Source organism: Carex rostrata, chromosome 8, assembly GCF_964058835.1.
Source record: "Carex rostrata chromosome 8, lpCarRost1.2, whole genome shotgun sequence".
NCBI lineage: Eukaryota > Viridiplantae > Streptophyta > Magnoliopsida > Poales > Cyperaceae > Carex > Carex rostrata.
The window spans coordinates 8,694,263-8,720,310 of NC_135925.1; the positions used below are offsets into that span (position 1 = coordinate 8,694,263).

Consider the following 26,048-nt stretch of genomic DNA (forward strand, 5'->3'; position numbering starts at 1 on the left):
TGATATTAGATTATATATCAATCAAAGGAAGGTTGAGAATGTATAACAAGAAAAAAAAATGGTATTACTGGCTTAGAAGTTACCATAAGATTCATATATAAAAAATTAAAAATCATCTTCTTTGTTTATTTTAATTTCTAATTATGGAGAACTTATTTGAAAACAGTATTTTTTTTTTTCCTTGTCCAGTATACGACTTATTCCCTGAATTCGATTACGTTCCTAATTACCAGGTCGTTAGTTTGACTACATTAATTCTCATATTCTTAATTTTAGTTTAGACATAATTAAATCCCAACATGCATACCTACTTGTTCCTCTATTTATAATTTTATTATGATACTTTTACCAAGTCATGATTTATTTCCTTTATAAGAAAATAATTAGACTCTTTGAGAGGGAAAATTAATTTGCCCACCCACTCATTCATCAATATATAATAGCATGTCAAATTGCGTGAGTTCTCTGTAAATGATTAAGAGAAGTGTGAATTATGTTAAAAAATATATAGAAACATGATTCACAAAATTCAATATTTTTTTATCCAAATCTTGAATTAAATAGTGTGGTAAAATAATATACAAGTAAATGTTGTCATTAATCAATAAGCCTAGTGTTGATTTATCCCCTCGGTAAATAAATTTAAGGTTATGTACTTCTGTTAGTTAATTAAACAGAAGACATCTTAATTAAGCAGTTGGTTGGTTAAACGGATGCTTTTACATCCATACCAAACTTGGTTATTTGAATCCAAATCAAACGAATGCCAGTAAGTCCGATCCACATCTGACGCCCCTTGATCCGTCTGACGGAGGAGACAGCAAGGACAGAAAGACACACCTTAGAGAGACAGAGAGACAATTAAGAGAGAGAAATCAACGAAAGAAGAGAGAGAAAGAAACCCCTCTATCCAGCGCACAATTGCACACTATTACCTGTTCTTAATTTCCTTCTCCTTAGATCCCTCTTCTCTTTCTCTCTCGTCTTTGATCCCTCTCTCCCTCCTTTCGCTCTCTCTCTCTCCCTTCTTTCTTGGGGGAGAGGGAAAGGGCAACTTTATCATGGCTGCATCTTCATCGGTGGCATCGTCATCTAACTTTTCCCCGCAATTCCGGTCGAGGTTCGGAGACACCAGCCAGACGAAGATTTTTGTTGGGGGGTTGCCATGGGAAACAAGCAGTGAAGAACTTCATGCCTTTTTCACACAATTCGGCGAAATTCTCGAAGCTGTTGTGATCACCGATCGGATTACGGGAAGGTCTAAAGGCTATGGATTTGTAAGCATTTTCTTATTTTTCTATTTTTGTTACGGAACAATGATCGTTTTGAAGATGTCTCCCTGCTTTTGTTTTTGTTAAAAGTTTTACTTTGATCATTATGATCGATGTTGCGTGTGCGATGAATAATCTTCTTTCGATCGGAATATTGAGTTGTTATTTTACAAAAATACTGTTTATATCACTTGTTTTTCTAGATTGTTGATTATGCCAAAATATTTTATGTGTTTTTTGTGTTTTATCACCGTCATATGTTCTTTTAGGGGTAGAACTACTTTTCTAATTATTCTCTCTCCAAACTTGATCTTGAATTCTTGATCTATATGATCAACTAGCAGCTTGATCATGACCAATTCCACTTACCTTTATTTTGCTTTCCTTTCTTGAAATTCATTAGAAAGATATTTTTCATCGATACAATCGATATTTTCGTTATCGTCATCCCGCTTTTTGGACAAATTATCGCGATGTTTTACGCCATAGTAACTCTAATAAATACTGGTCCTATCAGGTAACTTTCCGAGAGCCTGAATCGGCACGAAGGGCAGTCGCTGATCCAAACCCAATAATAGGCGGTCGACGATCCAATTGCAACATTGCATCTCTTGGCCGACCACATCCCTTCACCGCTCGAGGTATGGTGAAAAAAACCCTAATGAGATATCTCATCAAATTGACACAGCATTGAAAATAAGGGTGAGGTAGTATACATTGAGTCTGTTTGTCATGTATTATAATACTATGTGCGTGATTTCAAGCAAAGAGTTCATAGAAAGAAATTACATGGAACGGGTAGAGAAAGAATTAGAGAGACCCGTTAATTAATGCTGAAAGAACGGTTCAATGCCAGCTCAGAAAAACAAGGTTTATATTTGGGATCAGTTTGACTATACCAGCCTGGCCTAAGTGTGGTGCATGTCTACCCGAAATGCTATCCCTTAATTAATTAGGTAGGATTCTTGTCATATGCAAGGGTGGCAACTTTACAAGTAATATTAACTATTATAAGTACATATATAACTACGATAACAGGTAGGTTTTCTGCCAGTTATACTCAGCAGATTTAATCATTTGAAAATAATGCCCAGGATTTTTTTATCTTTAAAAATTTACACCTTTCAACAATTGCCCTTTTTTTTTTTGTCAGTTGCAACTATTCCTAGGTGATGACATGACAAGCTTAAGTCAATTTGAACTGACTATACCCTCATTGTTCATATTATCAACCTACATATCAACTAGCTAGTTTATGCAAAAAAAAATTGACCAGTGTCTAAATAAGGAAGGCTTTATTTTATTATATTAAGTAGGGCTTAGAATATAAAATACCCAGTTATTTAGTATGTTTGAGCGTAGAAATAAAAGACCTTGATATATAGAACTTGTGGCTGGAAAAAATTGTCAACATGGGGACCAATTAATAGTTATTATGTTTGGTGATTTATTAAATCATGGATTAGAATCTAAAAGACCTTTTGGTTTAGGGTTTATCTATTCAATTTGGGAGTAAAATATAAAAACCCTTTCTAAGTTTGTGGTCGGAAAATCAATTTGATCGGCAAATCATAAAACATTTTTCATCGCAAGTTTCTATTGGTTGGGTGTTATCTGCAATCATTACAAAATTGTTGGGTCTTAGGAAGACATAAGAAATGTAGGTCGTATTTTTATTATATATTTTTTTTGGGGGGTAAGGCGACGGAGTTTTTAAATTCTGAGTTTGTGATAAACAGGAATTTAAATATTTATTAATGACAAATTAATGTACTTTTGAACTTTCTAATCTGCAACCATTAACTCCTAAACTGCTAATTTAGCATATCTGCATCAGCTTATTTTTAATATAAAATAACTATAATGCTCTTGATAAATTTAGTTAAATTAAATATGATCATGAAAATTAATGTTTACTACTTTCAATATTAATTTTAAATTGATAATAACATTTTATTTCATATCATTTGATATATTTATGTATAAATAAAAACAGTTTTATATATCAATTTAATTACTTATAAAACAATATTTTTTCTATAAAAATAAAAGTAATATGCAAACATTTCATGTATTAAAATATGTAATTCAAGTGCCTGCATTTTATAAAATACTAAATTTATACAAATTAAAATATACAATCATAAATATGTTTAATATTATACTGTAAATATTTATGGGTGTTATGTTAATTTTGCACTCAAAATTTAACTGTTCTATCATGATTGTTTAAAAAATGAAGTATATTTATTGTCACAAAATTGGAGTAATTACCCCCCCCCCCCCCCCCCCCCCCCACACACACACACATCTTTTCTTATTGAATTTTTAAATCAAATAACCAAAGTTTTTTTTTTTGAGGAAAAATAACCAAAGATAGTCTTGGACTATATGTCACGTGTGCTGTTATTGCTGCACTTTTTTTTTTTTTTTTTTTTGACGATAGTTATTGCTGCACTTACAGCAAGGGCAGGTAACTGTCTGCTTAAACCGGACAGTTCAGAACTTCAGATTTTATCAATATCTAACCGTTTCATTTGCATTTAACCTATTGGATTAAATTTTGGTAAATCCATGTAATCATTGTAACAAGAAGTGCGGTACTAACTATAGCTGTTAACTATCACTTGCGCTGTCAACTAATTGGATCTGACTTATCCAGATGTAACTTGATTTTCTGTGAAACTGGCTAGTATTTGTAATGTACCCTATTATGTCCCACCCGGATGCACATTTAATACGTGAAAATCAATTGACTCCTAATCATTTAAAAAAAAAAATGAACTTGTTCATGATTATTTATATAGTTTAAAGTAAAATAGTTTGGATATATTTATTTTCACACACAGCATGAAAATTATATATAATTTAGTATTTATTTACATTGATCTCTATAGTTTAAAAGTCTAATTAATTTGATGTTTTGATATGAAAACATTTTTACCCTTAACTAAGTGATACATTTCCAAAAAAATTCGGTGTTTCTTTTTGCCAACAAATTGACAGTGCATGTTTTTTTAATATTAAATAAGCAGTCTTGTGTGAAAATAACTGATCCATAATGGCTGCTCCGAAGGTCAAATATCTATTAAATTCATGTAGGCTAGTGACATATAGACTGCATCAAACCATAGCTTTTTACACACTCCAAAGAATCTGGCAGACATGATGTCAGAAAGTTCAGTCATGGCTGACTAATATGCGAGCGATGGAGGAGATAGAGATGAATAATCCCTCGTATAGTCGTACCTATGATGGCTTTATTTTTTTATATCTTTTATTCTCGTGATGTTTGATGGTTTTGAGTGGCGCCTTTATTTTTTTTATTCTCTTGTAATGCGCAGGCAGAGGTCAAGGAATGGGCCTGTATTACAGCCCACAGCAGAACATCAGACCAGTTTACGGGAGATTGCCAGCCCAAATGCAACCTTCTTCTCCAGCAATGTATCCCGGTTATTACGGGTTAGTTCTGTTTGATGTTTCTCTTTATGTATTGCACAAACACCTGTCACTAATTATTAGGGCAACTAGTTTGGAATGCTACCTTCATGACTCTAATAACACATTAATATGAAGGCTGGAAGAAAAAATGTTCAACCCTGTGAGAAATAGACTGAGTTAATTTATATATATATATATATATATATATATATATATATAGCTCAGTGTGTTGAAAAATAGAATACAAAGGTTATGTTATTTGATAATATAACAATTACAATGGTATATTTGATATAAACCAAAATGGGTTTTGCATGCAACATTTTTGTGAATGATTACCAGTGAAAATGCATAAGCATGCGCATTTCTGAAAGATAATGCAAGATTACGCATGGTCCTTAGACCTTAGATCGTATACAGTCAAAATGGCATCTGACTGCATGCAGCGACAGCCGTGTGGATACGGTGACCATAACACGGTGGCCACATGTGGACCCATAATAATTGACTGCAGGCGATCAGCTGTCAAGGCATAGATTGATTTCTTCTATGCTACTCTTTTGCTTTATCTTTCTGAAACAAGGAAATAGAAAAAAATAATTCAATCGATGCTGAGCCTGGGGCAGTGGGGCTCCCACCTTTCTAGCTTAATTTAAACTGGACAATTAATTGTCGCTGGCATGCAACTAGTTACAGTAACATGATCAATCAGTTCATCTCATCTCTTATTTTTACCTTGGTACACTTTTGCAGGTACCCCACCTACCACGCTGATTATGCTTACCAACAAGTAAGGGTCTCTTTCTTATCAAATAAATCTAAGACTTATCTACAACTGATTACACCTGTACTATAAAAAATAGAGATTTGCACAGTGACTGAAAGGGGATAATTATGTCGGTGATAAGGTGGTAATTAGGCACCAGGTCGTAGCGGGCCAGCTCATGAAATACCGGGCCCCGCTTGGTCACATGGACAGTAGATCCGTTAATAAAAGGCATTTACAGGTGTAGGCCAATCCAGGAAGGCAGACCGGACCCGTTAGGGCACCTTATGGTATCTTTAATTCTTTGTGCTTCCAGAGAGGGCCCCTCCCTCTCATTTATTGGAAATATAGACAGCTCATAACTAAAATTTCCTTTAATCTAAGTATGTTTGATGATGCATGAAATTATTAAAAAATTTAAATCACTAAATGTATGATGAAATTTATATCAAACCACATCATTTTTTCATAAATATGATACGTGGATGATTATAAATCAAACCTGTAATTTTTTATTTAAATCCTTAGGTTTTATTTTTTAAGATTGTCAAATTAAAAAAAAAGTCTGGCATTACAAGTTTAATACTAATAAATTATAATATAATCACCTATCAGAATTCCAATTTTTTTAATATGTATCCGTGACAAACTGGGATGATCAGAAAAAAGAGATATGTTACTTTAATTTATTTTGCTTTGTATGTGTTTATTTGGTATTTATCCGGCTGAACTAACACCGAAATTTGATCTTTGTCCAGCACCGCACATATTTTAAGCTTTCTTGGATTTTAATTTGTGTCCTTGTGCAAAAACAGGCTCTGTACAGTCAGATGAGTCCGCAGTATTATCAGTATGGGCAGACCTCACCATCGCCTGGCACACCGCAGCCATACAATTATCATCAGATTGGGTTTACAACAAATCCAAGAGCTGGCCTACAATCTCCCCAATTGGGTGCGCAATCACCGTACATCCAACAGCCGACAGCTCTGATTGACCCATCTTTCATAACTCCTGTCCCTTCATCTCTGCATAGCCTTCAGCTCCAGACACCCCCTAATCCAAGGGCACCAGTTACCCCTCCCGGTATTTTATTGAGCTAATTAAATATGCCTTCGCTGTAGTTTTATATATGGCGGATCCCCGTACAAGTTAAATACCTTTAGGATATATATACCTTATGTTGACCAATATTATACTAGTAATAAAGTTGACGCCTTTTTAGAATGACTGTAAGCAGTCAGTAATGACAGCTTGTCATGGTAAAGGCCTACTTAGGACTTGAAACACAGAAAAGAAATTTGTTCTTGATTCAATCCTTGAAATTATGTTTATTCAATCTCTTTTGTTTCGTTTTTCTTATATTTTGCAGCCTCAGAGTCACAAGCAGCTGAGTCATTGCAAGAAAAGGAACCGAGTGCTGAAGGTGCAGAGACTTGAGAAAAGCTATTTGAATTTTGTAAATCCCACCTATTCGACTCCTCTTGTAATGTGCAACATGTCAATTTAACAGATACAGAGGCACATGGGGTTGACAGAATTTGTTCTTAATTTTTCAAAATGGTCCATCTCTCAGTACAAGCCAACTAAAGTGGACCATGTAACATACCAGTTCCAAAAGTGTTAAATCATTGTCTAAAATTTTACCTTTTTATTTTATTTCCTTTTATTTTTTATGAAAATATTTTTTCCTTTTCTTTTATTGTTTCTTTTCGGAACTTCTTTGACATTTAAAATTTTCTTTGCCCTTCCTATCTTACAATTATGAAGCTTTTAATGTCATTGCTATAAACTTGTAGTTTCTCCAGTTCAGTGCCTAACTATGCACTAACTATCAATTTAACTCCAATTCCAGTCATCAATTGCACCAAAACGAAATTAGAAGCCTTTTGTAATCACAATATCATCTTTTCCATTTTGTAAAGTTCAAAAATATTTTACAAATACACAATTTTAGCAAAAATGAATAGTATGCTTAGGAAATAAATACAAAGAAAAGAAAGAAAACTGAAAAATAGAGCTTACAGTTTCTTTTGTGGTATCCACAATGGCAAGAGGTCTCTCTTTCATTGAAATAGGTTTCTCTTGCATTGAAATAGGTTGATCTGCAAGCAGGTACATCCAATTATTGGTAGGAATACTTATGATATGTGAACAATTACTGCATCGATTAAAACAAAGACTAATAACATTACTGTTGGTTCTGTCTATCTAGCTAGCAACTAGGGTATTTTGTAACAGTATCTTCAAGTCCTTGAGCCTACAAATGCAATGAATTCTCGTTAGCTTAAGTAGGAAAGGAAGAAAAAGTATAGAAGATTAGACTTACCTTACTCCACTAAGGTCAGGGTATTTTGCAATTGCATCGCCAAAATCCTAAAAGGAAAGTAAACAAGCGGATGTTATTTTAGTTCTACCATAGCACAAAACTTTGAGTAGAACTAGGGTGTTCTTAAGTTCACCAAGTCCCTTGGTGAACTCAACTCTAAAACCAGTCAAATCGGCTTCAAATGACGAATCCGAACCGTTGAAACCCGCCTACCTTACGAGTAATGCGTCTACATGTGAAAATTTAAAACTTTGAATTAATTTATTATAAAGTCAAGTGGTAAAAATTTTTTTCAAAAAATGAATGCATCAAAATTAATTTATTAAGCTTCTCATTTTGACAGCTTGACTTTTTACTAAATTAATTCGAATGTTTAAAATTTTCACATGTAAATGCATCACTCGTAAAATGAGCAGGTCTCAACGGTTCGGATTCGTAATTCGAAGCCGATTTGATGGGTTTTAGACTGGAGTTCACCAAGTCCCTTAAGAACACCCTAGTTCTACTCCAAAACTATAATCCCAGATATTAAGCATGTTCACCTGGTTAGCAGTTGAAGAAGTGTATGTTATTATGCAAGACATGCCAGCCCCTGTAGCAGCCTGGTAATTTAATGTTTGTCAATATTATTAGGATTACAATTTACTTTGAGCTTCACAGATACTTTTACACTTTCGATAACATTTTGAACTTTTGTTGGTTTCTTTTGTATAATGAAGGGTTCAAATGCCTCCATTTTTTATTTTAATAACATCAAATCTAAAACTTAAATGTCAAAATAAAACCGTCAGATATAATATATATCATTTTCTCTATGCACATGTAAAATAAATATGATATTTCAACTTTGATTTCATTGTTATCGAGTACCAAAACGTAATTATTTTTTATGGGTATGCAAAGAAAATAATATATATCACATATAACAGTTTTACTTTGGCATATAAGTTCTATAATTTTTCTCATTAAAAAATTTAAAAATAGAGGTATGATGGAGGCACATGAAATGGAGGCATTTGAACCCTCTTCTTATAAAGGTATAGGTGCAATTTTTCTGGATTATTCTGAAGGACTTCAGCCAATGAAGATTATGTATCATCCAAGAGAAGTTAGGTTTCGTAGAACTACAATCTTGGGCAACCACAATGACCAGCCAAAATACCTAGTTTAGAAGATGTACCTGTAGACCAATAACACTATCCTCCACCACAAGGCAATTCTTCGAATCTACACCTAATTTCTGAAAGGGAAAAAATTAGCAAGTATGCTGTGGTTGATGAAGAAATGACACATACAAAAATTGTTCAAGTTATAATAACATTTAGTTATTGTTTATTATTTAATACCTTTGCAGCAGTGATGTATATTGACGGGTCAGGTTTCTTTTCTTTCACGTCATCTCCTGTAGAAGAGAAAATTTTAGGTAAAGCTTTATCTTTAGTTATTTACTTGGTCTTGTTATGAGTTTTTTGTAGGCAGGGAGGCAGATTGATAAGCAATTACCAGCAAGAAAACAATCAAGGCCTTGGAAGCGATCCTGTAATTTGCACAAAGTAAAAAAAACTGCACTAAAAAATTAAAAAATTACCCTATATTTAATCATAAGAAATTAAAATGTGTTTACAACTTACAAGTCCTATAAGGTTTTCAAGGCAGAGTATAACTGAACTTTTTGTTGCCGCAGAACAAACAGCAAGCTTTATTCTCTGAATAAAAAGAAGTAAAGTAATCACTTTTAAATGAAATCAAATTGCACTAAGAACTAAAGTACCTGAAGAAGCTTATGGCAGTAAGTAATATTACCGCACCCTTGACTTCATCCATGAGTCTTAAAACACCGGGTCTCGGCTCGACCTGCAATAGAAGGTGATTTAGAAATATCCAATACATGAACATCTCCAATATGTTTTCAAAAGGGTGGCACTCACAGTTCCAGATTTAATGATCTCTTTGTACCTTTCTGTTTTCCAGTCCTGCAATATTGTAAGAAAGATGGAAGTTTATTTAGTATCATCCTAACTTATAGAGCTACTTAAAGAACCAAGTAAATTATGGGTTTTTTGGCTAATTTATTCCACCATATTTTCTCCCATCTTCTATTATATTTACAATTGACATGCTCATTTTGGTATTATTTGCAGTACCTAGCCATTCAGAAAAGTGTTAAGGTAAAAGATGACCAAGTTACATTAATTTTTAAATCAACTCAATACATCTGTGGATAGCAAGTTACTGTAACATAAAGAACCCACACTTGATTTCTTTTTGCTTACTTTCAGTTCAAGTTGTGCTAATGGAAAACAAACTTAGTAAAAGTCAGGGGCCATATTGTCAATATGTATTCATTAATAGGAGCTAATAATTAAATGTTCTGGTATAAAATATGGAAAATATGGAAAATATGCATGGTTTTAGTTACAACTTACAAGTACATTAGTTGGCTGTTTTTTGCATGTATACTAATATTGAATGTTATTTAGGCCTGCTAATTGGACACAATTGTCCATGGACAAACGGGCCGAACATTAATTGGACAGAAGTTGAACGGTATATTATTTGAACAGTATAATTGCCTGCTAACCGGATGAAATCAATAAGGCCCGAAGTTCAGTTCGGATCAGCTGAACCGGGCCGAGCTTGAAGGGCCTTTGGACAACCCGTTTAACCGTTCAAACTCAAAACCTATGGATTCCTGTTCGAACACGAACAATTGAACCTAACACCAACTCAGTCACAGCGCCTCCTCTTCTCCACCGCGCCGGCCGCCCCTCTTCTCCACCGCGCCGCCCCTCTTCTCCATCGTGCCCCTTCTTCTACGAGGTTTGTTACACTCAATTTCCCTCAATTTGTTCTCTTCTCTTCTCTTCTCGTCTCGTCTCTGTCTTTTCCCTCAAGTATTGCCATTGAAATTTCAGGCCAATGATCTGGAGTCTCTGAGGAAGGATTTCTTGCAAGTTGGAAGATCTTTCTTGGTAATTTATTTTGATGATTTTTGGGTATTTCGTTTTTTCCACTTTTTTTCATTAATTGGATCCAAACCCGATAGCCATTAGTGGGTTGTTTTACTTCTTTGCTTATGCTGGTAATAATTGATATATATGCTCTTAGGAGGAAGTCGCACCAATATCTGATATCAGGTGTTGACTAAATTCACCATTACAGGTTCAGCAAATGCTTCACAATCTGACAGCAGATGCATCCTGAGAGGAGTTTATCCTTGAGCAAATGCTTCAGATAGGTTTACATTTTACTTTGTGATAATTACTTTTTGGAAGTAATAATCTTATTATTTTAGTTGATTTTTAATGTGTCTTTTTGTTTGCCACCTCAGGTCTAAAAATGACAAAGGTAGATAATTCTGAGAGAGAGCAACATATAATTTTACTTTGTGTTACTTGTGTATCCCCAATCTTTGCGTCTTTTTGATAAGCATTGTTATTGGATGATTTTGCACTAGTGGTACATGTCGGTGTACCAGCTTGAGTTTAGTACCATAGTTTACTTGTTTAAGGTTATGGGGGGTATTTAAGGTTCATTGGATTTTGCTTTCTTGGAGTTTGACATTGTATTACCGTTTGATTAAATTTAGTGTCTATTGTCATGGCTAGCTGAAAATAGATAACTTTTAGTATGATTAAAAATTGGCAACAGTAGTGCTTATACTAAGATTGCACTAGGCATATTACCAGCCTTGTATATATGTTAACCTAACCAACTAACCTTAATTGGATAAAGGGACAGATGGTCAAACAGTAGTTTTGAAACTTTATTTATTATACAGGTTGAAGGAGGAGGGAACACTGGCAATGCATTAACTGGTGCTTCTCGCTTGGGATTATTATACAGGTTGATATTTACTATGCTTTTAGGAAGCTGGTTATTGTTATGAAGGTATGAGAATTTATATGAGAAGCATCAGTTGTACAAGTACAGAAACATCAGTTGCATGAGAAACTTTCAGGTTTCAGTACAAGTACAAGTATTGTGTACCAGTGTTATCTATTTCTGGTACCAACTAGCTGATACAGAAACATCAGTTGTACAAAAATGGTGTAATAGCAGTGAAAAATTTTAGAACAGAACTATGGGATATGTAGGCATTTTTTTCCCTTTTTTATCTAGCAATTTGGATAAATCAAATTACAGGAAGTATTAAGCTACTTATTCTTATTAGCATATGTTTAATAGCTGAATTGGTGTTAAAATTTACTAGTGGTAACTGGTAAGGATTGGTACAAACTTATTGGTACCAGACACTTATTGGTACCAGACATGTACATAAATGGGGTTGTAGAGCTCTGGCGTTCCATTAATAGAGTGATAAAATTTTTAATTTTGATAACAATTTTATTTCCTTTTTCCTAATATGCAGAGTGTTGTGCCAGCTTCTACTAATCTGGTAAATAAGTTTCTGAACTTAACTTCTATTCAGATTGGGTCCTTTTTTCATCTCTATCTCTTTCTCTCTCTCAATCATGGTCAGAGTTGGGAAATGAGAAAGAACGAAAGTCAGATATGAATGTAGCTGCCATTCATATACTTCATCATCTTTTTTCTTTTGAGATAAAAATATATATCATGGATATCAGTAACAGTAGATAATGCTCTCTTTAACTGCATTAATTAGGTTTGTATGAGTAGCTTAATCTAATGTATTTTTCGAATGTGTTGTGCAGGGAGGATGCACATTAGTAAAGACATGGTCATGGAAAAGTTAATCAATTGCTTAATTATCTTTTATAATTTCCTATATTGGTAGAGACATCACAACAATATTTTTGTTTGTGAATTTTAATTTTTTGTGATCAAAGACCGTTGAGTAGTTTTATTTTGGATTTTGTTAGCATATTTTACATTAATTAGTGTTAAATTGTTAATCAATTGCTTGAATTAATTTGAATCAATTAGCTTTTATAAATTTTTGTAGCTTTTATAAGATTCTTGATTTAAAGGTTACTCAAAATTTTTATTCAATTAATTTTTGGTTAAACGAAGAATTCTAATCGGTAACTCAATTATTTATCTTACAATTTTATACTACTATACCAATAGCGGCCTGGAATGAAACGGACAAGATTTAGGAGTTGATTTACACCTATTTATCCAAAAGCCCGTAAAAAGATTAAATGGTTTTTATTGGACAGGGCCCGGAATGAAACGAACGGGCTGGACATTTGGATGAAACGGACACTGTCCGAACATAAAACGAACAGGACCCGGGCTTCTAAAATTTAGTTTGGTTTGAACAGGGCTCGGACATTATCTTCTACCATTCAATTTGAACAGGGCCCAGTTCTGTTATACAATTTATTGAACCGGTTATTGGTTGGACAAACGGTTAGCCCATTAGCAGGCTTAATGTTATTGCAAAAGGCTGTAAAAATTAAAATCAAACCAATAATAGCACACCTGAAGAACATCAACCAATTTCTCTCTATCAGAAGCTGTGGAAGGAGGCGTCTCAAAGACGGAAGAAGTAGGCCATCCCTTCTCTCCAAAATACCTAATCAAACTCATAATTAAAATCACCTTACCTGATGAAGGTCAGATAGCATAAAGCAGCTTAAATTGTCATAATGAGACGAATATTACCATCTCATCTTTGGTTTTCCACCTCCAACCTGATTTTGCAACACGTCGTAGAAATCAGAGTCCCATAAGAGAGGTTCCGAAGAAAAGGGAGGGCACTTCACGTTGAAATGTGCAAAGGCATCGTTGTACGCCTGGCGATGGAGGTGCTCCGACTCTAGTATTACTCCGTCACAGTCAAATATTAAGGCGTGCAGAGGAGAGGATGAAGCAACGGCGCACACCACCCTCGGACGAGATTGCCGGAGGGAGGGGGTTGCCATACGGCGAAGACAGGAGAAGGAGTAATGGATCGCGCCGACAGGAGGACTGGCCCGGCGGCAGCAGGCAGCAGAGTAAGGCGGAGAGGGGAGGAGAAAAGAAGTGGTCGCCATTGAATTATCTGAGCTTGGTTTTATGTGGAGAGGAGAATAAGAAGCGTTTGCTTTTGAAACGGGAGGGAAGTAATTGGTTCTGTTGAGAAAGTGGGCAACTTGCGGATTGCGGTGGTATTCTGAAACGCGGGAGATATTAATATTGGGCTGAGATTGCTAACTTGTGTCCGGCTGTAATAGGCCCAATAAGCATCAAGTTGGACTGAGATTGCTAACTTATGTCCGGCTGTAATAGGCCCAATAAGCATCAAGCTAATTTGTGCGGGCCGCGAATTAGAATGATAGCCTTTTCATCTATTCTAGTTTTGATCTCATGAGTTCATTAAAAATATCGCAGCAGAGTGAACAATTTAGAACGTAAACGCTTAGTTCGTCAAACCTAAACCTAAGATCATTGATTTGAATTAGAAATTGATTGCATAAATTTTGAGATTGAAGTTCATCAACTATCTCAATGAAATAGAATTCGTACTGGTTTCATCCATTTTCAGTAAAACCTTCTACTGGTATCATTGCAATTGCAGGCGAAGACCTCTGTGAAATATAGCAAGAGAACTCATTGTACACTGCTAATGCAACAAATTAATTTTTTTCAAGATTTATCGCAATCAATAAGAATTTGCGTTCATTACTTACAGTAACAAGCAACAGTTGTTATTCATATTTGCCAAAGTAAAACTCAGGAGGTACAATAAAAAGAAAAGAAAAAAGGAAACACATCCGATTGCATCCAAAGTGAAAAATCTTCTATACATTTAGATTTAATGCAGCGGTATGTATCCAACGGATAGGCAAGCTTAAAATAAAAAAAATAAAAAAAACACATTGATAAATCTCAAAGGAGAGGGTGTTCGGCAAGGGTCACCAGCTTAAAATTTAAGCTACATTAAGGAGAGGGTGTTAGTAATAAAGTTGAAGAATCACTTTCTTAAGAATACCTTAAGCTTGAAAAAGTGCTTAAGCCAGTAGAATCAAAGCTTAAAATTTTGGGCAAGCTTAAAAAGTAGGGCAAAAGGAGCACTAAGAAAGTAGTTCTAAGCTTTATAAAGAAACACTTGTTCGGCAAGCTTAAGACTCCTTAGGGTGCTAAGGAGCTCTAAGGAGGCTTAATCTGCCCCTGCCGAACACTCAAGCAGCTGCACATATCAGAGTTGAAGTTTGGATTTTCTACTTATCCTATTATGACAGAGGATTTGGTTCATTCAAAAATTTACACCGTCGGGATTGGATTCGTCCTCTTCTTCAAGGCCTCTAGTCCATAAATCCCGTCTAGGTTTAGCAGAAAGCCCCTTCCCAACCATCTCCTTATCATACTTCCTTGCCACATCCACCATCCCTTTCCGCAACAGTGCATCAATAAATGCATTATATGCGAATGCATCAGGACTGCAACCATGCTTCTCCATCGCCCTCCATATATCAAAAGTAGGCCTGAGAAATCCCCAGCGTCCAAATTTCTTGATTAGCATGACATATGTATCCATCCTAGGCCGGCAACCAGCCTGAACCATTTGCTCAAACAGACTGAGAATTTCCTGTGGCCGTGTCAGGTACTGAAAGAAGCAGTGGTACGTTAACACATCAGGCTCGCACCCGTGCTTCTTTCTCATCCGGCTGACAAAGCAATACGCTTCTTTGAATCTCCCGTCCAAGCAGAATAGTTTGACAATGGTATTTAATGTGGCAGAATTGGGTTTCAAACCTGCCTCAACCATGTCTTGGTATAACCGGATTGCAAAATCAACCCCCTCACAGTGACCAATCGCATGGATAGCTGTATTGTATGCAACAATGTCAGGTTGAATTTTCTTTTTTTGCATTTCCTTGAATAATTTCATCGCTTTCCAAGGTTTCCCTCCTTTGGAGATAGCATTCATATAGATAGAATAGGAGTGGAGGTCTTTGTTAATTCCAGCCTGATCCATCTCTTGCCAGAATTCACGGCACCGGCTGAAAGCTCTCAACTTTAGCCACCCACGAAGAAGCATGTTGTAGGTTTTGGTATCAGGAGGAAAGAGAGAAGGAAAAGGGGGTGACTCTGACCTGAGGCATAGGTTCTCAGCATCTGACACGTGCCCGTGGTCACACAAAGCATCTATCATCAGGTGAAAAGTGGTGCGGTCTTGCAATCCAAGGTTTGACGCGAGGTTGAAAGCGTCGAGTAAATCTGAAATGAGATGCGCCGCCGCTAGGCGGTTGAAGAGCGATCTGAAAGAAGGGAGGAGGAGAAAAGGGGAAGAAAAGGAGGATGCATAGGAGGAGATGAGAGAACGCGACTGGTCGAATTCGAGGTGTTTCCCGAGGATGTCGATCGTGCAAGAGAGGGTTGAAGGTGTATGGTGGAAATGCGACGGAGGGGAGGAGGCCCAGTGGAAGAACTCCAGCGCCCGCCGCCAATCGTTGGAGTAGAGAGAGAGAGTGCGAAGAACAGTATCGGGGTCGAGTGGGAGGGGAATGGACGAGGCGGTGGCGGAGTTGGTTGCGCTCGAGGAGAGATGACGGCGGAGTTGGGAAGAGAGACGGCGCTGGAGCATCACTGAAGTCTGACAGTTCTGTTCTTTGTGAAACCCGAACCAAAAAATGGAACCGAGAAAGAAGTAAAATTTCTATGGGCCGGAAAGGGCTTTTCGTTGAACTTAATCAATGCTTATGGTTATGGGTTGGAATGGGTCGGGACTAGTTTTCGGGCCTAGTAATAAACCCATCGATTGTGGTATTTTCGTGCTAATTTATGGTTGGATTGCTAGAGAATAGTACTATTCATCCCAAAATACGCAATCGTTTTTGGGGCAGTACTAATTTGGATTCAAAACAAACATGTATTTCAACCGAAATGAGTATTCTTTTTTACTAAAACGAACTTGCATTCTAGAAAGTTTAACTAATGAGTTTAATAATTTGAGACGGTCATTGACAAATATCAAAATATATAATAGTTATTGATGAGTAGAACTAGGGTGCTCTTAAGCTCACCAAAGTGTTTGGTGAGCTTGACTCTAAAATCCATCAAATCGATTTCAAATGACGAATCCGAACCGTTGAAACCCGCCTACCTTACGTGTGATGCATCTACATGTGAAATTTTTAAACATTCGAATTAATTTAGTATAAAGTCAAGCGGTCAAAAAACGTTCAAAAAATGAATGCACTAAAATTAATTTATTAACCTTCTAATTTTGACCGATTGACTTTATACTAAACTAATTCAAATGTTTAAAAATTTCACATGTAGATGCATCACACGTAAGGTAGGCGAGTTTCAACGGTTCGGATTCGTCATTTAAAATCGATTTGATAGGTTTAGAGTTAAGCTCACCAAACACTTTGGTGAGCTTAAGAGCACCCTAGTTCTACTCGTTATTGATAATCACACAATGGAGACCTCCATTTCTGGGCGAAGATTTTTTTTAAAAAAAAAAAATCCCCCTCACGATTAAAATACATTCACATATGAGCCAGCCTTAAGTTCTTATTTAAGCATTTATATTAATTTTTTCCTTCTAATCGCTGGTAAACTTGACATTATGTGTATAAAAACTAATTATAATTACTGGATTATAGATGCTCTTACTCAATCATTGTTAGAAATTTAAGGGATACCTCCATTTTAATAAAAGAGTAAACTGGTCAATACAATTTTTAAAATAATTAAATAAAGGATAAAACAAAAGAAAGGAGATAAAAGAAAGTTAAGTTTATGTGGGGATATTGAATATTATAGTATATTTATGGGGAAATTGACTCTTTTGAAAATTTAGATGGGCAAACAAAAAATTTGTATACAAAATGCTCCGAAATTTTTATAGATACCCAAAAATTATACAAAATTACGGGATCTACCCATTTTTCAAATGGAATTCAAAAAATGCTCATTTCAGTTACTAAATAACCGGATATTGGCTTTTTTTCCAGTGACTTAATTTCTGGATATTGAAAAAAATTCCGGTTATCCGATAAGCGGAAAGGATATGAATTTCTGGTTATTTGGTAACCGATTTTATTTTTATAGGGGAGGGGTTACGGGGAGAACAAAACAATAGGTCGCGTGGCTTATTTGTGCCATGTAGGTCTTTGTTATTTTATTTTTATTATTTGAAGTTTCAATTTTATATAAATAGATCCTCAAGTTTTATGAATTCTAAAAAAATGATAGAGCTTTAGAAGCAGTGTCAAGGACTCAGGGGGAAGATCATGATAATTTTAATTAAAAGCAAAGATAAAAAAATATTCCAGGTATTAATAATAGAGATAATAAATCTTATCATTCAGGAGATAATAAATCTCAACCAGTTTATAAATCTCATTCTTGTTCAGTATATCCAACTAGTTTATAAATCTCATTCTGGAGATAATCAAAGTTATGGTTTACAGTTATAGGTAATGAGTATTTAGGTCGGGTACTGTAAAAAATATTGTCATCATTGTACATATGAAAGTATTAATATTGTTCAGGAGATAATAAATCTCAACCAGTTTATAAATCTCCTTCTGGTTCAATATACCCAACTAGTTTATAAATCTCATTTGGTTCAGTATACCCAACTAGTTTATAAATCTCATTTGGTTCAGTATACCCAACCAGTTTATAAATCTCATTATGGAGATAATCAAAGTTATGGTTTACAGTAAAAGGTAATGAGTATTTAAGTTGGGTACTGTAAAAAAAACTGTCATCATTGTACATATGAAAATATTAATATCAAGTATTACAAGTATTTATTCCTATACACTAGAGTATTTATATCTATGTAAAAAAAAATACTTGAATAATCACCTCATATACGTTTATTATGATAAATATTTTTTTGTATGGATAAATAATTAGTGAGAAACATAGTACAACCTCTAATTTTAGAAGTGTTTAAATAATTATCACATTCCTTATTTAACATGGATCATCTAATTAATGGGGACCATAGTACAACCTTTAAATAATTATCACATTCCTTATTTAACGTGGATCCTCTAATTTTAGAAGTATTTAAATACTTAGTGGGGACTATAATACAACCTTCTTAAATTGTAACTGTGGGAATAGAGGACAGGGGTGCTGATATTAGCACAATAATTTTTTATATTAACACAACAACTTTAAATTTTCAAATTTTATAGACAATTTTGCCCTCCATATATATTTCTGTCAAATACTATTTTTGATCCCGTGATTATGTAATCTTCTAGCACGAGGACCATTTATTTGTTACTATATATTCTTCATTGTTAGATCTGCATCTAATTTGAAATAACAACAAAAAAGGAATATTAACCCATAAATCTCTAGTTGTACTGTACATCAATTATTTGAACTTTCGTTAAATATAATTCGGTTCTTTTTGTTTCAATATATTTAGTTGGTATGAAAAATATTAAAATAAATTTTACTACATGATATATCATTTTTCGTTTAACAAATTCAAATTACTATTTTTAATAACTTCATATACAAATTCAAAATAACACACCACTTAAAAAGCTGCAATAAAGACATAAAATTATTACTGCTAAGCAAATCTTATGCTTTAATAACATAGCAAGAAAAAATTATAATTTATGCTTTCTTCAACTCAACAATGGAGCTTATATTCAAAATAATGTTAAGACAAGTAGTAGGATGAACTCTTTAATTCATTAATTTAACGTTGTGGTAAAAAAATAATTATTTATAGTATTCATTTGACGTATTCATTTATATTACCATGAAGCATTAATTTATGTTTAGATAATTTTTTCAAAACTATTTTTTTTTAATATGGTATATATTCTCTGTTGTCATGTAATTTAATAATAAATTTTAGTTTTGTCTCTCAAAATCAAGACAAATAATAAATTAATATCATAAACGAAAATATTTAGATTAATTTAAATCCAATACAAAATCACATAAAATAAAAATTTCTTTTAATAAACTAAGCATGGGAGGAAATAAAGACAAACAATTATTAAAGTAAGAAATTGTGGAAGTAGATAATAAAAAAGGATCAAATTTTATACAGATAGTTAACCAATAAAATACACGTGTATTTCTTCATATTAATGGCTATTTGTTATTTGTTTTATTTTAATAACTGAAACTTACCCTAAAACATTTTGATTTCAAAAAATTGAAAATAATAAATTAAAAAACTTATTCTTTACAAATGGAAAAATCGTTCCATCAAACAACTTTGTTAGATAATAATTTGTGTCAATGTGAAGTGTAATTTCAATTAATAGAGTTTCTAGTATCTTTTTTACTGAATCATGATAATATATTATGAATGTAGTTTGTATCATTTTTTTTTCTAAACTCAACAATGAAAAATTTGTACATACCACCTCATGCATAATAAATTGAAGTGAGAAAAATAAAATCGTGTGATGCAAGAAATGAAGCATTTGATGTTGCAAATTCTACTAAGTCGACTAAAGTCACTAAAATGAAAACTTGTTTTTATCTATTTTTTGCTATAAGAAATGATCGCTTAAATTTTTGTTGTTATACTTCTCAAATTTGAAAAATGAAACATTTCCTTTATAGATTATTGGACGTTTAGTTATAGAAATAAAATAAATGATCAATGATCTTTAATATAAAGAAAGTTTGTCTTGAAAAAGATATGGTATCTCTAGAGAATTGAAGTATTAAAGTATTGTCCATTAAAAAATTTGAATTTGTTGTATTAATAAAAAAAATTATTGTGTTAATATCATTACCCAGAGGATAGGAGTGTGGGAAGGAATATAATTATTCTTTGATATATGAACCAAATCCAACTTGCTAAATCATTCAGAAAATATTTGTACGTGAATCTAAAACTTCTCTATTTTATTTAACGGTCAAAATTAAATAAAAAAATCATGATTTTACCTTTCCGATGACAATAATAGTGGAAGTGATTATCTCCATTGGAATTTGTAACTTGATCTGTAAACTAGTATATTATAAATTAAGTCTCTTAAATATAACTAGCTGAATCATTGGAATATTATTTTATCTCCGCTTTTAATTAAAATTATCATGATCTTCCCCTTGAGTCCTTGACACTGCTTCTAAAGCACTATCATTTTTTTGGAATTCATAAAACTTGTGGATCTATTTATAAAAAGAGGAGGGATCGGATGACACTGTGCATTTTTAAAGTCCAAACAGTCGATCCAAACCGTTGAACTTGATGGATATGTTAAAATGTGCTTGCAGATCAAATTTTACATTTTTATGAATTTTTTTACTATTTATTAAGATGGGTACAAAAATTCAACGGTATGAATATAGAGATTTTGTTAAATACTTAATAAATAGTAAAAAAATTCCAAAAAATGTAAAATTTTATATGCAGGCACATTTTAACATATCCATTATGTTGAACGGTTTGAATCGACTGTTTGGACTTTGAAAACTTTGAAAATGCACGATGTTATTCGATGTCACCAAAAAAGGATGTCATCCGATCCCTCTTATAAAAAAATGAAACTTCAAATAATAAAAATAAAAGAACAAAGACCTACGTGGCACAAATATACCACGTGGCCTATTTTTTTGTTCTCCCCGTAACCCCTATGAAAATTAATCGATTTTCCAAAAAATTAATAGACGGTGACTAAGAGCATCTACATCCCTAAAACTATTAGAGTTTCTAATCTGACGTGGCAGTTTCTAATCCAGTTTCAGGGATGTGGGAGAGTTTCTTATTTAGAAACTATGCAGGAAAGTTTCTTATTAAGAAACTGTTTATAAACTCTAATACTCTATGTTGGCCAAATGATTGACTCAAATTGTTTATCCTTTTTAATTTGTTGCTGACGTGGCTTAATAGAAACTCTAAAATGAATTTCAGGGATGTGAGAGTCAGAAACTTTAAAGACCATAATTTCTAAAATATAGTTAACCGTTATTTAGAAATCCTTTTGAGTTTTAGGGATGTAGATGTTGGGTTTCACGCGGTGCTAACCGGAAACCGTTTTTAGGCTTAAGGTGCGGAATGACCGTAGAACAAAAATTTCTACAGCCAACTTAAGCTCAGGATTAAACGGGGTATGTCAGGAAACTTTCCAAGGCGGTCCACCTTCAGTATTCCTTTGGCATCAAAACCCAATTTAATCCTTTTACAGATCTATTCCATGATTGATTTCTAAAACTTTAATCTACTTACAAATTAAATAGATTAATATAACATATTTATACCTTGTTTCCAAATCACAGTTGGAATGCAGACCGAGCGAGTAGAGCCTCACCAGGGAAGGAATCGACTCGGAGTATCACACGTGTGATACCTCTATCGGTTATCCACCAGGACTAACCGGAGAGCGGTTTATTTCTTCTGCCAGAAATACCGTAAACCGCGGAATTCTGCAAAAACACTATTCACAGGGAAAAAGATGAAAACTCGTAAACACGAATTTTCGGTTGCTCAGTTTCATCAATATGCAAAACTGACATACCGCTAAATTCGGTAAAACACTATTCATCGATCCCGTAAATATACTCCACAACAACCCGCAAGATTATACGTCAAGTACGTATAACTTTATTTTCTCAACCGAAACACTATTTGGGAGAGAAACCGAGAAAGAGAGAAAATACCGATTCGATTCTGCACGAAACGATACAAGTGAATTAGCGATTTTTCTCTCTACATGCACTCCTCTATTTATAGGCTTTTGAGGAGGTTCGCAAAAGACCGAAATACCCCTTTACTTATGCCTATTTACAAGATATGTCATTGAATGGATAAGGATGACATGTCATGTGGATAAGATCGATGACGTGTCATCTGGATAGGATCGATGACATGTCATGCGGATAAGCACGAATCTAAAAAGACCCGAATGCCCTCGGCCCGAACATAAATAATGTTTGTATAATTATTCTGAACAATTATATATATTTTTCTGCGGTTGTTTGTTTCGGTATCGATGACGTGTCATCTGGATAGGATCGATGACATGTCATGCGGATAAGACGAATCTGAAAAGATCCGAATGCTCTCGGCCCGAACACAAATAATATTCGTATAATTATTCTGAATAATTATATATATTTTTCTTGCGGTTGTTGTTTCGGTAATTTATACAATGTGTCCTGCACATTTATAAATTAACCGGTTAACTTTTATACAACGTGTCATACACGTTTATAAATTAACCAATGTTTTTGCTTGTTATTTTTACATAACATTTATAATTTAATTATAACATGTATAATTAATTATAACCATCTTATCATTGATCATAACTAATTTATAATCAATCAAAATAAGATTCTCCGATTAACTCCTATATGGTGTGACCCAATAGGATCTGTGTTATGTTGGTAAATAGAGTTAAAACCGTTTTAACTTCTATAATCATGGGTGGCGTCTGGCAACACATCATGACCATCCAATTACACAGATGATGCTGTACTGTACAATATCACTATCCAGTAAACAATTTACTTGTGTCTGTTCTTTTGTCTTATAGCTATCAGATTAGTTTCAAGGTAGATGTGTGTCATCCTTGCTAACTGAATCTTTTCTTGATCTTGAGCAGATTATCAAATATAATTACTCTTGTAATTATACCGCTAGCAGATAATCTTACTCTATCAAGGGGCCCAGTGATGCCATAGCTCGTATAGAGATACGAGGGACAAATAGTATTCTTGGTAAACTATCACTTCCTCAGCTAAGCTATACATATGGAAAAGCTACCGTTATGACTGCTTTTTACGGACAGCGGTGGATAACAATCACACATACATATTTCTCAGTGGGAACGATAAATACCTCATACTGTAGAACGTGACACTGAATGAAAACATAAATGACACGAACACAATTCTATTTAATGTTTCATTCGGGGTCTGTCAAATACCATGTTTCTAGAACATGTATCTATGTGATTAAAATGACATCTCGTGTCAGGTGGTTTGTAAAACTTAACCATCTTTTAATCCACATACTAACCTTATCGTGGTAATTAGTGTTCCTGCTAATTACCTTGGTCAGTGACCTTTTAAGAGTATATATTATCTATATTATGGAGTTTCACAATTTCAGTCATGAACTCGAAATGATCCATAAATTCAATAATACTCAAGGCAACAAAATAATATTAATCATCCAATTCATGAACAAAGCTTTATGATAAATTATCGTATTATTGACTTCTAGATTATTACAAACTAATAATCTCCCACTTAAGCTAGGAGCCAATCATCGTAGGCCCTACTTATATACAAAATTCTATATTCTCTGAGATCTCGCAGATCCTGAGAAAATCACATAGCCAATCTTCTATGTGTTCCAAACTCATAGAAGCATTAAGCATCTCGTGCTTGGCTTGAGGAAGAGATTTTGTAAGTGGATCAGCTGTGTTGCTGACTGTGTCAACTCTACATATCTTTACATCACCTTTATATTAATTATATCTTTTATAATTATTTATAAACATCTTATTATGTTTATGATCTCTAGTATTAGGTGATAACGTTGTAGACGAGAAACATATCCTTAGTTCTCCTCAAGAACTTAATGATATTCTTTACAACATTCCAGTGTTTTATGCCTGGATTAGCCTGATATCTACTCGTCACACTCAAAGCGTACGAGACATCAGGGCGAGTGCACAACATGGCGTTTATGATAGAGCCAATAGCCGAAGCGTATGGTACTCTACTCATTTTTCTTTGCTCATTAGTTGTCGAAAGACACTGAGTCTTGCTAAGCTGTGTACCATGATTCATTGGCAGGAATCCTCTTTTAGAATCCTGCATGCTGACCTGATTCAGCATTTTGTCAATGTACGTGCTTTGACTTAATCATATAAGTCTCTTTGATCTACCTCGGTAGATCTTTATGCCTAGTATATAGACATCCTCGCCCAAGTCCTTCATCGAGAAAACTTTTATTTAATGAAGACTTGGCTAATTGCAATAGAGGAATATCGTTTCCTATTAAGAGTATGTCATCTACATATGAGATTAAGAAAGGCGATGGGACTCCCACTAGTTTTTCTGTACACATAAGATTCTTTTTCGCATCTGACGAAGTCAAGCTTTTTGACTTCTTCGCCAAATCGAAGATTCCAACTCTGTGATGCATGCTTCAATCCATAAATGGATTCAAGAAGCTTGCATACCTTCCCAGCATTCTCTGGATCTTCAAAACCCGTAGGCTGTGTCATATACACATCCTCTTCTTAAATTTCCTTTTAAGAAGGCGGTTTTGACATCCATTTGCCATATTTCATCATCATGAAATGCGGCAATTGCTAGGAGTATCCGAATTGACTTAAACATAGCCACGGGTGAAAAAGTTTCATCAATTCCCAGAATTTGTTTAAAACCTTTTCGCTACTAGCTGTGCTTTGTAAATAGTCATATTGTCATCCATGTCTGTTTTCCTTTGAAAACCCACTTGTTAGCTATGGGCTTCACCCCATCAAGTGGTACAACTAGGTTCCAAACCGTGTTGTCATACATGGACTGTATTTCGGATCTCATGGCCTCCAGCCATTTATCAGAGTCAGGCCTATCCATTGCTTCCGCATAGGTCAGAGGATCTTCAGTGTCAAAAACTGAGACCTCGTGCAGTCCCAAGTACCTCTCGGGTGCATGGACTGTTCTCGTTGACCTACGTAGCACTTGTTCTTCAGGCTGTCGAACTTGATCCACAACTGTCTGTGGATCCAGTTCTACTTCAACTTGCATCGAAGTACTTGAGCTCGGGACTAGAACCTCATCCACAGCTACTTGTGGACTTGGTACTTCCAGATGCTCATTAGCCAAAAAATCAAGAGGTGGGTTAATCTGATCTAGTTCAGATATTGTATTGTGTGATGTATCTTGAATTTCTTCAAGTATTACATTACTCCCACTACTTCCTTTTGCAAGAAACTCGTTCTTCAAAAGTATACCATGACGAGCAACAACTAATTTGTTCTCGGACTGGTAATAGAAGTAATATCATTTTGTTTCCTTAGGATATTCTACGAAAAAGCACTTGTCAGATTTGGGATCAAGTTTGTCAGACGTCTGACGTTTGACAAATACTTCGCAACCCCATTTTTAAGATAAGACATATTTGGGATTTCCCAAACCATAACTCGTATGGAGTCTTTTCAACTGACTTGGATGGAACCATATTTATCGTTAGTGCGGCAGTATCTAGTGCGTGTCCCCAAAATAATTTTGGGAAGGGTGGCGCTACTCATCATGGAACGAATCATGTCCAGCATGGTTTGTTTCATTTTCTTGGCAACACTGTAACATTGCGGTGTTCCTAGAGGTGTGAGTTGTGAGACTATCTCACATTCCTTTA

The 26,048-nt window shown here is 34.4% G+C and overlaps 3 protein-coding genes across 6 annotated transcripts; 1 reads left to right on the forward strand and 2 right to left on the reverse strand.

The window, feature by feature from the left end:
- The first annotated feature begins 890 nt into the window (after positions 1–890).
- LOC144557789 (uncharacterized) lies at positions 891–7,182 on the forward strand. The gene is made up of 6 exons (XM_078306379.1): positions 891–1,277; positions 1,789–1,912; positions 4,616–4,733; positions 5,466–5,502; positions 6,294–6,564; positions 6,851–7,182. Exons 1-6 carry the CDS (start codon positions 1,062–1,064, stop codon positions 6,916–6,918), a joined length of 834 nt encoding a protein of 277 aa, XP_078162505.1. The 5' UTR covers positions 891–1,061; the 3' UTR covers positions 6,919–7,182.
- Positions 6,395–13,852, reverse strand: LOC144557788 (Haloacid dehalogenase-like hydrolase (HAD) superfamily protein). 4 transcript variants are annotated; one of them, XR_013512794.1, is made up of 13 exons: positions 13,400–13,852; positions 13,217–13,310; positions 9,736–9,780; positions 9,611–9,661; positions 9,439–9,513; positions 9,311–9,344; positions 9,154–9,209; positions 8,988–9,047; positions 8,350–8,409; positions 7,808–7,854; positions 7,662–7,738; positions 7,504–7,562; positions 6,395–6,534 (listed from the first exon to the last, which is right to left on the reverse strand). XR_013512794.1 is itself a non-coding variant. In XM_078306378.1 (12 exons), the coding sequence occupies exons 1-11, from the start codon at positions 13,768–13,770 to the stop codon at positions 7,690–7,692; spliced, it is 942 nt and encodes a 313-aa protein (XP_078162504.1). In that variant the 5' UTR covers positions 13,771–13,852; the 3' UTR covers positions 7,366–7,583; positions 7,674–7,689. The 4 variants fall into 4 exon arrangements, 3 of the variants coding, with proteins under 3 accessions (XP_078162504.1, XP_078162502.1, XP_078162503.1); XM_078306378.1 differs by lacking the exon at positions 6,395–6,534 and having other exon boundaries at positions 7,366–7,583; positions 7,674–7,738; XM_078306376.1 differs by lacking the exon at positions 6,395–6,534 and having other exon boundaries at positions 7,366–7,562.
- Positions 13,853–14,933: 1,081 nt separating this feature from the next.
- LOC144557790 (pentatricopeptide repeat-containing protein At1g80550, mitochondrial-like) lies at positions 14,934–16,367 on the reverse strand. Its single transcript, XM_078306380.1, has one exon. It carries the CDS (start codon positions 16,302–16,304, stop codon positions 14,973–14,975), a length of 1,332 nt encoding a protein of 443 aa, XP_078162506.1. The 5' UTR covers positions 16,305–16,367; the 3' UTR covers positions 14,934–14,972.
- Positions 16,368–26,048: the final 9,681 nt, after the last annotated feature.

Bases quoted from the DNA above. Each gene is read 5' to 3' on its own strand.
- LOC144557789 (XM_078306379.1), top strand. From the start codon at position 1,062: ATGGCTGCATCTTCATCGGTGGCATCGTCATCTAACTTTTCCCCGCAA. The intron at 4,734-5,465 runs GTTAGTTCTGTT...ACACTTTTGCAG, and splicing joins ATGTATCCCGGTTATTACGG to GTACCCCACCTACCACGCTG. The intron at 6,565-6,850 runs GTATTTTATTGA...TATATTTTGCAG, and splicing joins GGCACCAGTTACCCCTCCCG to CCTCAGAGTCACAAGCAGCT.
- LOC144557788 (XM_078306378.1), bottom strand. From the start codon at position 13,770: ATGGCGACCACTTCTTTTCTCCTCCCCTCTCCGCCTTACTCTGCTGCC. The intron at 13,311-13,399 runs GTAATATTCGTC...GAGTTTGATTAG, and splicing joins GGAAAACCAAAGATGAGATG to GTATTTTGGAGAGAAGGGAT. The intron at 9,210-9,310 runs GTAATTGCTTAT...TCTCTTCTACAG, and splicing joins CCTTGATTGTTTTCTTGCTG to GAGATGACGTGAAAGAAAAG.
- LOC144557790 (XM_078306380.1), bottom strand. From the start codon at position 16,304: ATGCTCCAGCGCCGTCTCTCTTCCCAACTCCGCCGTCATCTCTCCTCG.